The sequence below is a fragment of the Palaemon carinicauda genome, chromosome 41 (assembly GCF_036898095.1).
Source record: "Palaemon carinicauda isolate YSFRI2023 chromosome 41, ASM3689809v2, whole genome shotgun sequence".
Lineage (NCBI taxonomy): Eukaryota > Metazoa > Arthropoda > Malacostraca > Decapoda > Palaemonidae > Palaemon > Palaemon carinicauda.
The window spans coordinates 21,800,460-21,815,381 of record NC_090765.1 but is presented as its reverse complement, the minus strand read 5'-3'; the positions used below and the strand labels follow the sequence as shown (position 1 = coordinate 21,815,381).

At 41.6% G+C, this 14,922-nt stretch overlaps 1 protein-coding gene across 2 annotated transcripts in view; it reads left to right on the top strand.

Annotated features, from left to right (window-relative positions):
• Positions 1-14,922, top strand: part of Psa (puromycin-sensitive aminopeptidase) — a 79,124-nt gene that overhangs the window by 9,815 nt on the left and 54,387 nt on the right. For both annotated transcript variants that reach the window (XM_068364225.1, XM_068364224.1), the window contains exons 3-6: positions 1,409-1,650; positions 1,979-2,129; positions 2,384-2,530; positions 14,020-14,170. In XM_068364225.1, the coding sequence (XP_068220326.1) occupies positions 1,409-1,650; positions 1,979-2,129; positions 2,384-2,530; positions 14,020-14,170 (691 nt within the window). The remainder of the gene's footprint in view (positions 1-1,408; positions 1,651-1,978; positions 2,130-2,383; positions 2,531-14,019; positions 14,171-14,922) is intronic.

Here is a 14,922-nt window from a genome sequence, read left to right as displayed (position 1 = left end):
CCTCTTGGTCTCGGCGGTGAAAAGCTATCGCTCAGCCTTAAGCTTAGCCTTTAGACTGAAAGGAGTAGACCCTTCCTCTTTGTTGGAGCTTTCTCTCCTCATACGTAGCTTGGAGATCACTTGGCCCCAGTCGGAGATAAGACCTCTTCCTTGGAATGTGGTTTGCGCCTTGAAGGGCCCACCCTACGAACCATTACGCCATGCAACAGACTGTAACTTTACCTTGAAGATGGCGTTCCTACTCTCTTTAGCCTCAATAAAGAGAATAAGTAAACTTCATGGTCTCTTATACGACATCTCCCATTCAAGGGGATGGGGAAAAGGGACATTCTGCTTCGTTCCTGACTTTATTGCAAAGTCTCAAAGTTCGGAGGTACTGGAGCCTAGATTTGGGACCTTTCAGATTCAAAGTCAACCTTCTGTAACTAATGATCCAGATCAGTTGTTACTCTGCCGAGTGAAAAGTTTGAGATATTACCTTGAATGCTCTGCAGTAACTTGTCCCTGGCTGGCTGCCTTCTTTGTCAGTTCATTGTGTATTAAAAGGAGGGTCACTAAGAATACCATCTCTTTCTGGATTAATAAAGTCATAGACTCGGCACTGAATCTTGACTCTCCTTCAGCTTGACGACCCAGAGCTTGTGATGCCAGTGGTATTAGTACATCCTTGGATTCCAAACACAACTTTTCTGTGATGCAGGCATTTTAAGCGGGCACGTGGAAGCGTCAGACGACTGTCACCACCCACTACCTGGAAGACATGACCCACAGAAGCCTCAATACGTTTTCTATTGGTCCTGTGGTGGCTGCACAACAAGTGGTTTAAGAATACCTTGGGAGACTCCTTGTTGGACAAGTAGAAGATGGTTGAGGGGATTGGTTACCCAAGTTAAGTCTGGGATGACTTCTTTTCTTCATCTTCACCTCTCTTGCAGAACAGCTCCATGGGTCCCTCTGCAAGCTGGCCTCACCCATATGCAAGTAAGAATCACATGCCCTGTGTATCATAGTATAGATTTTATACTTGTACACGTCCTCAATGCTTCCCGCGAGGTAAGCATTGGGAAACGTCTATGGGTACTATTAAGTATTCTTATTTTTAAACTCAGAATATGCTTACATAGATGTTCTTATGCTTTATCTCACAACCACTCAGGATGCTCAGGCCACTATCAATACTCCTTTTTTGTATCCCTTTAGCGTGGTGTCAAGAGAAAATCCTCGCCGAAAGGTAATCCTTAATAAATAGCTACCGGTTTGTATTAGTTAGGAAAAATACAAATTATTTCCAAATTTGTCATATCGGATTATCTGTCTAATTGTACATGACTGGGTCATCATAAAGAAACAGTACAACATTTTGATTTAATTGTGATAAAGACATCTTATTAGTCATTGGTATCAACAGATCAAGGAAGCAACTAAGCAGATAAAATTCAACTCTGTGGACCTGACTCTTCGAGATGTCAAAGTTACTTTGTCTTCTGGTGAGGCATTGATTCCAGTGTCCACTGAAATTGTTGCTGCTACTGAAATGGTTACTCTTACCTTTCAAGAAACACTTCCAATTGGAACAGCCAAACTAAGTTTGGCTTTTGATGGCGAATTGAATGACAAAATGAAGGGAATGTACCGTAGCAAATACACCTCGTAAGTTTGAATTTTTTTTTACAAATACTCTACAAGTATATTTGGTTTTGTTTATGTATTGTACTGTACATTACTGTATTTATATTTTATTGATATATAATATTGAATTTTGATAAGTTAGATACTGTATTACCATACTCTTGCTCTTTTTTCTTCTTTTCCTCTCCAAGATTTATGCTTATAATATGCTGAGTGTAAAGTATACTCTCATTAATCTGGTATGTGCTGCATACAGTACAGTATATTTGAAATAATTTTTTAGATGAATTTTATATTTTCAACGAACATCACTTTTAATTGTCATACAATATACGTAACCATTTTACAGAGAAAGTGGTGAGGACAGATATTCTGCTGTTACACAATTTGAGGCAACAGATGCCAGACGATGTTTTCCTTGCTGGGATGAACCTGCACTTAAAGCCTGTTTTAACATGACCCTTGTAGTTCCTCATGATAGAGTGCCTCTTTCTAATATGGTAAGTTCCTTATCCGTTAGTCTTGAATATTGTCTCGTGTATCTGAGCTATTATTTTGAAATAGGTAAAGTGTTTTGTTGTATCTTGCTTCACTTGGTCTTATAATTAAGGATTGATAGTCCACTCACTGGTTTCCTAAACTACATGATCTTTATATAAAAACACTTCAATAAGAAAAATCTTGGTCTATTTTTACATGTTGAAGAGCTCCAGGAAGTAAAGGCAGCTAATAACATTATGAAATTATTTCACAGCCTGAAATCTCTAGAAGCCCGTGTGAGTCCGATCCAAATCTGCAAGTTGTTAAATTTGCCCCCTCCCCTCTTATGTCCACCTACTTGGTAGCCGTAGTTGTTGGTGAGTATGATCATGTCGAAGATACATCAGCAGATGGTATCAAGGTTAGTGAAATGGTTATTCTTTAGATAATTGTTTGATTGAACTATTTATAATAATTGTGAAGTTTTTTTTTTATGATGAAAACATCACATAAGCCATTACTTTTTTGTATGATATACATGTCTTGAGGGTAATAGAGCCTTTGTGACTATGAAATTCAATTTTTTAAATATTTAACTTAGCCGGTGAATATATAATAGCTGCAACTCTGTTGCTCGACAGACACATACATAAAAAAAAAACTCGCGAGCGATCGCTATGCAGGTTGCGGGTGTGCCCACCAGCGCCAACTGTCGGCCAGATACCATTCTCGGATGTAAACAAAACCTACAATTTCTTCTCTGTCGACGTGTCGACAAGACGTACTTTTACTCGCTGTTGAACCTGGAGTTTTTCCCATCATATTTGGTGAAGTACTTTAATTTGGTTTGAGCTTTCGCAGTACAGGTGTTTTTCTTCAAATAAATCCTTGAACTCGTTTTTGGATAGATTTAATTTTTGATGACAAAGAGAGTATGGACTTTCTTTGACTTTTAAATGGCCGACCCTTCCCTTAGACGGAAGTGTGTTTAGGCTTTTAGCAATTATCTTATCACGTTATAAATTAATTATAGATTTTCCTCTATATATTTTATATCTCACCGCCTTTATTAGGCCTCTTCGATTAACTTTCCATTTATAATAAACATAAAAATAAATTTTAATGATTTGTTTATATGCGACCTTTCCTGAGAGTAGTCGGTCCTAACTTGGAAACCGAAGTTAAACAACGTTGAGCCCTTTCACTCGTAAATAGCTTTTAAAGAGCTAATGATTTAAAACTTTTTAAATGAATATTTTTTAATAGATATTTTATGAAAGATTTTCTTTGAATAGTCTTCGTACTGTTTCAAAGACGAACTAACGTTTAGTTTATTTATGCTACGCAGTTTGCGCTCTATCGTTACGATAGAGAGAGAGAGTATCACGGTTTCACTTTGCAGAAAGAGTAAATCGATTCTGACGTTTTGTTCATTCTTCTTTCAAAGCTTAAATGTTTTAAATTCTATTTTAAAGGAACTTTTTAATTGAAAAACCTTTCAGTTTTTTCCTTTGGTCAAATAACATGTTTTTTTGACGAAACGTAAGTGAGCTCTTCTCTTAGGTGCGAAATCAAGAGAGAGAGTGAGAGAAAGATAGAGACGGAGGGAGAGAGAGGAGAGAAAACGTTCCGTTCAAGCGGGTAACGTTGTTCTCGAGTTACTGTACTCTCGTCCCTAGTCTCTGTACGGGGAGAAAGGATAAAACGTTTTTAGTTTTTTATTCTCGTCCCCAGGCAATGTACGGTGAGAGATTGAAAACGTAGTTTTGAATGAACTAGTGTTTAGTCTTCCCCAGCCACTGAATTTTTTTATCTTAAAATATGTTTACTGTTTTTTGCTGGTATTAATGTGCTTGCATTATGCGACTGATTTCGCAATTACTACCTTTTGATGAGGGTAGAATTGCGTGCTTCAGGTAGAAATCAGTAAAAGTTTCGATTTCAGTGAAATAAGTGCAAAACAGAAAATCGTAGTGATAAAGTGATATTGCGCAAAGTGTTATCAGTGTTGCGACCGAGGGTTCGTCTGTTCGTGCCTGTCGTTCGCCTAGTCCGGGACCTCTTGCAAGCTCCCAAGCCCAGGGGAGAAGTAATGTCGTACGACTTATGGGTTCGAGAGGCCTTGATCAGCGAACAGACGTTCCCTCTATGGTATCGGGTGTATCTTACCAAGATCACCCCTACCATAAGGCGAGAGAGACGATTTTCTCCTCGTCATCCGAAGGCTTTTCGCATAAGAAACCTGAAACAAGGTTTCGAGGCCCTTAAGCGAAAGTCAGTCCTTTCAGGACAGGTCCAGCGTCCTGGTTGTAGCCATTAGGACAGCTCTGACCCTATGCAGTCATCGGAAGACTGCTCGCCGCCTAACAAAAGCGTAACACAGACTCCTAGAGTCTTTTTGTTGGCAAGGTTTTGCGGTCACAGACGTTACCCTCATCTCTTACCGCAACCATTTCCGTTGATCCTAAATGGGTTGTACGGCAAGACATGCAGAATAAGCTTGCCTCCCTTATGGAAGACTATTCTGCCGATAAGTCCGTTGAGCCTAGCTGTTTATCTCATCGAGATCCTGGCTTTCAGCCACCCTAACGTTCCTTTGTGCGTCCTGTTGACGTTGGCGTAGCTAAGTCACGTCAGTCAGGTTGTTTAGAACCACACTCGATGCGGTCTCGTGTGGATTTTCAGCCACATTTGGACGTTAGGCCACTTGCTGATGCTCCTGTTGACGTTCAGGACGTTCGCTAACAATCGGAGTTGACTTGTTTTGATGCTGAGCGTCAACCTCCGCATTCTAGAGTTGTTTTGACTGCTCAGTCTAGGCGGTCAAAGCAGTCTCGAGTGGACGCTGTGCGTCCTCACGCACCTGTTGTTGTTGACAGTTCACAGACGCGTCCTCACGCACCTGTTGTTGTTGACAGTTCACAGACTGTCAAGCAGTTACATGACGTTGCGTCCTGGTCTCTCGCACCTGTTGTTGTTGACAGTTCACAGACTGTCAAGCAGTTACATGACGTTGCGTCCTGGTCCGCTACTAATGCACCAGTACGTGTGGACTCTGCTTGTAAAGCATTGCCACCACGGTAGGTCTCTCCCTTGCTTGAGACTCAGCTATTATCGGACAAGGTTCCTTCAGATGAGGAAGTTGCTGTTCCCCCTCCTACTGATATTCCCTTGTGGACTCTGTCAGACGGAGAGGAGCCTAAAGCTGCTTAGCCCTCTATGGACTTTAAATAAATCATGCTGATTTTTAAGGATCTTTGTCCGGATTTTTTTGTAACTGCTGCTCCTCGTTCGCCTAAACGTCAGAGCTTACACTAGGCCTAGCTACTTCGAAGCCATTGTTTTATAAGCTAGTGCTCTCTCGCTCTCCTAGAGAGCTTTACGTTTGCTAGGCGACTGGTTTATCACCAGGAGGAGTTTGGGGGATACAGCCTTTGCTTTCCCTTCTTTTAAACTGGCTTATAGAGCGAGAGTCTGATATGACACGAGAGAAGTTCTCGGCTTGGGAGTTCCTGCCTCTGCCCAGATAGACTTCTCAAACCTCATAGACTCTCCCTGGCGCCTGGCCATGAGACGCTCCAAGATTTTACAGGTCAACTTCACAGCTGTTTTCGAGCCTTTGAAGTTTTGCTGTACAATTATGTCATGCATAAACAAGGCTTTCAGGGATGGCTCCAATGATCTGACAGCCACGTTCTCTGCAGGAACAAGTCCCTCAGGGATGGCTCCATGATTTGGCAGCCATGTTCACTGCAGGAGTACGTAAGAGGCAAGTGCGCTCAATATGTTCATTGTCAAGACAAACTTCACGATGAAGTCTTCCAGGCTGTCTTGACAGCATTTATGGAAGGCGACTGGATGGACTCTCTCGACCTTCAGGAGGCATACTTCCACATTCCTATACACCCGGATTCCCAACCGTTTCTGAGGTTTGTTTACAGGAATGTGGGGTACCAGTTTCGAGCTATCGGGGATCCGAGCCTCCCTGTACTTGGACAACTGGCTTCTCAGAGCATCGTCCAGCCTTCACTGTCTGCAGGATCTACATTGGACGTTGAGTCTGGCCAGGGAGTTGGGACTTGTGGTCAACCTAAAAGTCCCAACTGATCCCATCTCAGATTATTCTATTTTTTGGGATGGAGATTCGCAGTCAAGCCCTGCTCGAAGTCCAACTAATGCTGAAAAGAAAACGTTTATTCACTCAGGAGTTGGAACAGTCTCGTAGGGACTCTCTCATCCCTGGAGCAGTTTGTCTCACTAGGGAGACTACCCCTTCTGCCTCTCCGGTTCCATCTAGCCTCTCACTGGAACTAGGACAAGACATTAGAGACGGTATCATTCCCAGTCTCCGAACCAATAAAGGCATGCCTGAAATGGTGAGACAGCAATATCAGTCTGAGAGAGGACTATCCCTAGCAGTCAAGAACCCAAACCACGTGTTGTCCTCAGACGCGTCGGGTTTGGGTTGGGTGCGACCCTGGACGGTCGGGAATGCGCTGGTCTGTGGACCTCAAGTCAGAAGAGCATGCACATCAACGGCAAGGAGCTATTAGCAGTCCACTTGGCCTTGATGATATTAGGAAGCGTCTTCGAAACTAAGTGGTAGAGGTCAACTCAGACAACACCACAACTTTGGCGTACATCTCCAAGCAAGGAGGCACACACTCCTTCACGCTGCTCGAGATCGCAAGGGACCTTCTCTTATGGTCTAGAATTCGAGGCATCTCCCTGTTGACGAGATTCATCCAGGGGGACTTGAACGTCTTGGCAGACTGTCTCAGTCGGAGGGGTCAGGTGATACCCACGGAATGGACCCTCCACAAGGACGTGGGCAAGAGTCTTTGGGCTTCTTGGGGTCAACCAACCATAGACCTCTTTGCCTCCTCGTTGACCAAAAGGTTACCAATCTTTTGCTCTCCAGTCCTAGATACAGAAGCAATCTACATAGACGCGTTTCTACTGGATTGGTCTTTTATGGACTTATATGCATTCCCACCATTCAAGATAGTCAACAAGGTACTGCAGAAGTTCGCCTCTCACGGAGGGACAAGGTTGACGTTGGTTGCTACCCTCTGGCCCGCGAGAGAGTGGTTCACCGAGGTACTTCAATGGCTGGTAGACTTTCCAAGAAGTCTTCCTTTAAGGGTAGATCTGTTACGTCAGCCCCACGTAAAGAATGTCCATCAAAGCCTCCCCGCTCTTCGTCTGACTTCCTTCACACTACCGAAAGACTCTCAAGAGCTAGAGGTTTTTCGAAGGAGGCAGTCAGTGCGATTGCAAGAGCTAGGAGAGCTTCTACCATTAGAGTATACCAGTCGAAGTGGGAAGTCTTTCGAGACTGGTGCAAGTCAGCATCTGTGTCCTCGTCCAGTACCTCTGTAGCCCAAATCGCAGATTTTCTTTTACATCTGAGAAAGATTCGCTCCCTTTCAGCTCCCACGATTAAGGGCTACAGGAGCATGTTGGCTTCGGTCTTTCGACATAGAGGCTTAGATCTTTCCAACAATAAAGATCTCCAAGATCTCCTTAAGTCTTTCGAGACCTCTAAGGAACGTCGTTTGGCAACTCCTGGATGGAACTTAGACGTGGTCCTAAGGTTCCTCATGTCAGACATGTTTGAGCCATTACATTCAGCCTCCCTGAAGGATCTCACCCTCAAGACACTTTTCCTAGTGTGCTTGGCTTCGGCTAAAAGGGTCAGTGAACTTCATGCCTTCAGTAAGAACATCGGCTTTTCTACAGAAAAAAGCCACTTGTTCACTTCAACTTGGTTTCCTGGCCAAAAATGAACTGCCTTCTCGTCCTTGGCCTAAATCTTTTGATATTCCTTGCTTATCAGAGATCGTAGGCAACGAACTGGAAAGAGTATTATGTCCTGTTAGAGCTCTTAAGTTCTATTTAGCTCGTACTAAGTCATTACGAGGGAAATCTGAGGCATTATGGTGCTCAGTTAAGAAACCTTCATTGCCTATGTCAAAGAATTCTTTGTCATATTTTATCAGATTTTTTTATTACGAGAAGCTCATTCTCACTTGAATGAGAAAGACCGATGTTTGCTTAAGGTTAAGACGCACGAAGTTAGAGATATAGCAACCTCCGTGGCCTTCAAGCAAAATAAATCTCTGCAAAGTATTATGGACGCAACTTCTTGGAGAAACAAGTCAGTGTTCGCGTCATTTTACTTAAAAGATGTCCAGACTCTTTACGAGGACTGCTACACACTGGGTCCATTCGTTGCAGCGAGTGCAGTAGTGGGTGAGGGTTCTACCACTACACTTCCCTAATTCCAATATCCTTTTAATCTGTCTCTTGAAATGTTTTTAATATTGTTTTATGGGTTGTTCGGAAGGCTAAGAAGCCTTTCGCATCCTGATTGATTTGGCGGGTGGTCAAAGTCATTTCTTGAGAGCGCCCAGATTAGGGGTTTGATGAGGTCCTGTTGTATGGGTTGCAGCCCTTGATACTTAAGCTCCTGGGAGTCTGTCAGCATCCTAAGAGGATCGCTGGGCTCCGTGAGGAAGACAGACTTACAAGGCAGAGTAATTGTCTAAGTCAACTTCCTCACCAGGTACCTATTTATTTTGGTTTTGTTATATTGATAACTGCCAAAATGAAAAAACTCTTAGCTTATACGCTGTAAACATAATTAACTCTGGTCTCTACCCACCTCCTTGGGTGTGAATCAGCTATTATATATTCACCGGCTAAGTTAAATATTTAAAAATTATATTTTAATTATAAAATAAATTTTTGAATATACTTACCCGGTGAATATATAAATTAAATGACCCTCCCTTCCTCCCCAATAGAGACGCAGTGGGATGAGAAGAAATTGAAGGTTTTGTTTACATCCGAGAGTGGTATCTGGCCGACAGTTGGCGCTGGTGGGCACACCCGCATCCTGCGTAGCGATCGCTCGCGAGTTTTTTTTTTATGTATGTGTCTGTCGAGCACCAGAGTTGCAGCTATTATATATTCACCGGGTAAGTATATTCAAAAATTTATTTTATAATTAAAATATCATAATTAAAAATATAGTGTTAGAATTCAGTGCTAAAAAGATAGTGTCAGAAATGAATGCTAAAATGGAGAAATTGTAGAGATGTCAAAAGGATAGGATGGCATCATTCTTTGTTGAAAGTTTTTCATTTCTAAAGAACTGTGTTTCAGGATAATGAGCCAGGTATTTCTTTTCTGTAACTTAGGATAGTAATTGAAAAAATATTGGTTTTTATGTGTATACAAAACTTTTGTCCTTTAAGATAGGGAAATGTCTTCAGCGGAGCTGGAACGGTGGTTAAATTTACTAACGAGATGGTTAACAACAGGTGATGGCTGGTTTGACTCTGAAGAATGTTGCAGTTGAACTAGTGATGAAGGAGTTTGGAAGTGTCATTTAATCTTCACAGCCATCAATTCGAGGGAGCATACCCACATGTCCTTCAACAATTTGTTCCTGGTACATGGCACAGAAGACCACGCACCAACTACCTGTACTTGAGAATAAGCACACTCACTCCCAATAAGGTTGCACTCCTCCTTTCCTCTAACTGACCTTTTGCCTTCTCTCTCCCATCGAGAGAGCAAGAAGCACTGTTTGTTGTTACTGTCCATGGAGGGAAAGAACTACCCGAACTCAACCCAAGGGAAAGGGTTTGGTACTATGTACATGCACTTACGCTCCTACTGCCAGCGTTAGGTTTCATACGAGACAAGCCATCGGCCCTCTCCTGCGTCGGGATGTTCCTGAAACGCTTTGGTGACTGTATCACCATGAGCCATTGATTTACTGATTGCAGCACTGCAAATAGGGACCCATTGTAAGACCCAGGCATGGCCATCTTTCTCAGGTCCGGAATCTCCTACCATGGAAGTCTTTTTTAGGATCAGTTTGGCTGTGGCTTACTTGGCCTTTGGTTGGGTGCAGTCATATACTTCCCCTCAGCCCAAAACTAACAGTCCCAAATAGGCAGAAGGTGAGGACCTTTCAGACTCTTGAGCAACTTTACTACCGTACGAGTAGGCCTTTGGATCTTGAAGGAACACAATGGAGAGAGATGCACTTGAAGTCCTCAAGATGGTTCTCCAGTCCTTTACGGTCATTTTTTCCGTTAAAGAAGTTGACCTGGAGTCTGGTGACCAACTTTCTTTCCATTCAAAGGATGATGGCAAGTACTGTGCAGTCTACCATCAGGAAAAGGACTTCTGCTCAATGGAGCTGAAGGACGTACTGTATACATCTAGATATCCATCCTTTGCTTTGTCGAAGTCTTCTCGATGTCTAAGCTTTGATTTTCAGTTCAGATTAGAGTTTGACTTGTCCTGTCTCCTTTCGGGAGGCAATGCCCTGGATGAAATAAGTTGACCTCCTTTTTCCCTGATACAAGAATCGTGTTCAGTCGGTAACCCAGCCACATGGCTAAGCCGAAATAGAGGACAGAGTTATACTGATAAAACATTGAAAAAATTTTCAGCGAATGTAGGGAAGTAACGTCCAGCTGGACGGTAACATTGTCTTCTGAATCTTCTGTAGAATGCGCTCCTGCATGAGTGATTACTCCAAGATTTGGAAGCATCATTGATAAGCAGGAAATGAATTCCGTACCTTCTAGTTTCATTGGGAAAGGAAACACGGGATGATCGGGCTTAGTGGATGACTGACGCTTTCCTCTGCAAGGGAGTTCCACTTGAACCTCACCTTCAGAAATCCTACTGTTCACAGACAAATCAAAGTACGATTGGGTACTCTTTGTGTACATGATCACCTGAGGTAAGTGGTTCACGGAGGAAAGACCTGCTTTTCAACCTACCGGTAACGCATGAAATGTGACTACTTTGCAAACAGGGTTAGTAAGTTCTGTTACATTGAGAAATGATATGCTTATATCTTTGAATTTTGTCAACGAGTGGGCTCTTTTCACAGACCCTTATCGAACAAGTACACTCTTGGTAAGTCGAGTGTCATATGTGGATGAGATCGTGGTGAGGGACAGATGGAGATGCTTTTGGGCATGCTATTCACACTCCCCAAGAGAGATGAGTTCACCAGACTTTCAGCTGGGCTCCTCTAGAAGTGTTGGAAGACCCAGACCTACATGGCTGAGGACTATGAAGCGTGAAGTAGGAAATGAAGAATGGAGAAGTATAGATTTAAAAGCTCAAGATAGAGACGACTGGCGAAATCTAACTCAGGCCCTTTGTGTCAATAGGTGTGGGAGGAGATGATGATGATGAATTAGACTAGGTATGGCTATTTGCAAGGTTCATCTTGTTAGGAGGATTAGTCAAGTAAACTCATTCAGTCGACAGTAACTCTGTGTATGACCTATTGTGTTTCCTACATCATTGCTGGGCAGGAAGGCTTCTCATTTGAAGTTTTCACTATTGCTTGACCAGCTCATCATTCAATTAACAGTTCCTGCTTCCCAATTCCAATCCATTAGCAGCATTTGGGAACTCCTTACAACATCCATAGGACTTCTTCCCATCTCACAAATCATTCAACAGTCAGTTGACGACGGTAGAGTTTGGCATGACCCTGATTGCTCCCAAACGGCCATACGCCTAATGGTATCTAGATCAGCTATTTCTTCCTTCATTAGAGAAGCTCCTTAATCTTTGCACTGAGGGATAATAACCAGATGTACAACTAGGTCTTAGATATGGATTCTGTGAGAATTGACAAACCCATGTGTCAAGCCGTAGGAATGTTTCACAAGTACGCAGACCTCACAAGCGATCCTCTCTTGAACAGTGGAACTGACAACAGATGAGGCACCAACCCTAGAATATCATTAGCTAGCCTAGTCCTGATAAAGCTTGTAGAAAATGGCATGACTTTGCCTGTACCACAGGTCATTCCAAAGACTAGAGGATTGCCATCACCTCGGTTCAGGAGTTTGTTTCCGGACTAGAACCCAGTTGTTCACAACTTTAGATCTTCCTTCTTATATTTACTACCAGAGGTAACTAGTCGGGACTAGAATGACTTGTCTCCTAGTTTTGTGGGGACACTACAATTCCTCCTACAGCAAAGGAATGAAAAGGTGAAGATCTTAGCACACTTGATTCTTTCTGGTTTTATAAGACAATCAAATACCTGTTCTGAATTCATGCTCCCCAAGTCAGACATAACAGATCTACATCATTTCTAAGGAAGAACCTGCCAGGGCGCAATCTTTGGAGACTGGTAACAACTGTACCTTCTCTGCCCATTGCTTGTAGGAGTATACCACAGGCCCCTCAATACCAGTATCTGTAGCCTGGTCGTAGTTGTTCAACATATTGTGTAGAAAACGTAACTCCTTCATGGCACAAGAAACATCTTGCCCAATATTGCTGTTGAAATGTAAGTCTAGAATGAGAACTAAACCAACTGTCCTTTTTACCCCTTCTTTCTTCCCCTTTCTTGGGGTGCAGAATTCATTCCGTGATATGCTGGATCAAATACTAGATGTAGAGGAGTTGCGTGATTGAGAAACTTTTCCTACATGTAATTTTTTTTTTAAAGTTTCTCCCCCATCCTTCTATTATTAGCTACTCATTAGGGATTTTAATGGCTGTTCCAGCTCTGCAGAAGCCATTTCTGTACTTTAAAAATAACCTGTGTTTCAATAGCTAGGAAAAATACAAATTACTTTTAATATGTTTAGAAATATATATTTTTCTTTTTTATAAATGTTTTTATATACAGTAATGAGGTGCTTTTGATCCTTTGTATACTCCAAAATAAAACTTTTGTTATATTCCTTTTGGTGTCTTCAGAGTATTGCAGTTTTTGCTATTGACAGTTTGCTATTATGGTGAAACTTTTATTTATTCTTCTGTAAGAATATATTCTGATACTGCTGTTGATAGAATCCTTTCCTCTGAAAGTATTTGCAATTGTAATGTTTTGATAATAATATTGTAGCAATAAAGATGAGACATATTTTGTAACTTCCGAAGTAAGCTATGTAATCTCAGTTTGATGAGTGCTCCAGGTAGCTGTGTATCTAAACCAAATTATATTTTGCATGAATATAGTACAAGTGTCAGTTCAAAAGTTATGTTTCAGTAAAAGGGAATTGTATATATCTTGATCTTGTAGTTTGTATCATAAGTATTGTAATGCATTTCACTCTCAGCTTGTGGATATGGGAATCCATAATCATATTTTGTTTTATCTTGTGATTGATCTCATTAAGTCAGTTGGTCCGCCATTATAGGATTTCGTTTTCATGTTCTATGGTACATAGTTCTTCTAAATTTTTACTTTAAATTTTGTTGTTCCATTTTTTGTTGTCTTAGCTTTATTGTCCTTCTGTTGAGATACTATCACTAGAGAGTTATTGGGTCCTTTGACTGGTCAGATAGTACTACATTGGATACCTCTCTCTGGTTATGGCTCATTTCATTTTTTCTGACACATCCACAGAATAGTCTGGCCTATTCTTTACTCATTCTCCTCTTTCCTCATACAATTGACAACATCGAAATTACCAAACAATTCTTCTTCTCTCAAGAGGTTAACTACTGCACTAATTATTCAATGCCTCTGTACCATGGTCTTCCACTGTTTTGGGGTAGAGATCTCTTGCTTGAGGGTACACTTGGGCAGACTATTCTATCTTGTTATTTTGAAGTTTTTATAGTTTATATAAGAAAGATTTATTTCAATGTTATTATTGTTCTTAAACCTCTCTTGTAGTTTTATTTCATTATTTCCTTCCCTCACTGGACTATTTTCCCTGTTGGAGCCCTTGGGCTTATGGCATCTTGCTTTTCTAACTAGGGTTGTAGCTTCGCAAGTAATAATAGTGTTTATAGAAAGTTATCTTAATTTCAGGATAAAGTACCATTTAGCACTAAAGGTATATAAAAACGTTGTTCCTTTACATATTCTAATTATCTACGGTAATTGTCTTTCAGGTCCGTGTTTATACTCCAGTTGGTAAGAAGGAGCAAGGGAAGTTTGCTCTAGAGGTAGCCACTAAAGTCTTGCCATATTACAAGGAATACTTCAACATCGCATATCCTCTTCCCAAGATGGATCTCATTGCTATTGCAGATTTTTCTGTTGGTATGTTTAGTCTATTTTTGTAGAACTTTATATTTTAAATATTTAACTTAGCCGGTGAATATATAATAGCTGCAACTCTGTTGCTCGATAGACACATACAGTAAAAACTCGCCAGCGATCGCTATACAGGTTGCGGGTGTGCCCACCAGCGCCAACTGTCGGCCAGATACCACTCTCGATGTAAACAAAACCTCAATTTCTTCTCTGTCGACAAGACGTACTTTACTCGCTGTTGAACCTGGAGTTTTTCCCATCATATTTGGTGAAGTACTTTAATTTGGTTTGAGCTTTCGCAGTACAGGTGTTTTTCTTCAAATAAATCCTTGAACTCTTTTTTGAATCGGATTAATTGTTGATGACTTAGATCGTTTTTTGGAATTTTCCCTTGACTAATTCAAAATGGCTGACCCTTCTCAAGTTCCCAAGTTCAGAAAATGTAATGCTAGGGACTGTCATAGGCGTCTTCCAAAGGCTTCTCTCGACCCTCACACTGTTTGTTCCAATTGTCGGGGTAAAACCTGTCAATTGGAAGATCGGTGTGAGGAATGCGTGGGCCTTTCGGAATTCGATTTTATCGAATTTGATAAATATACACGCAGACTAGAGAGAGATAGGGTAAGGAGAAGTTCTTCTAGGTCGGTAGATTTTTCCTCTCCACATGCCCCTGAACCTAATCCTTCCCCTGTAGTGGTTGTTCCTAACCCCCCTCCTAGCACTCAGGAACCGTCGATGCAAGACATGATGCGTGCTAT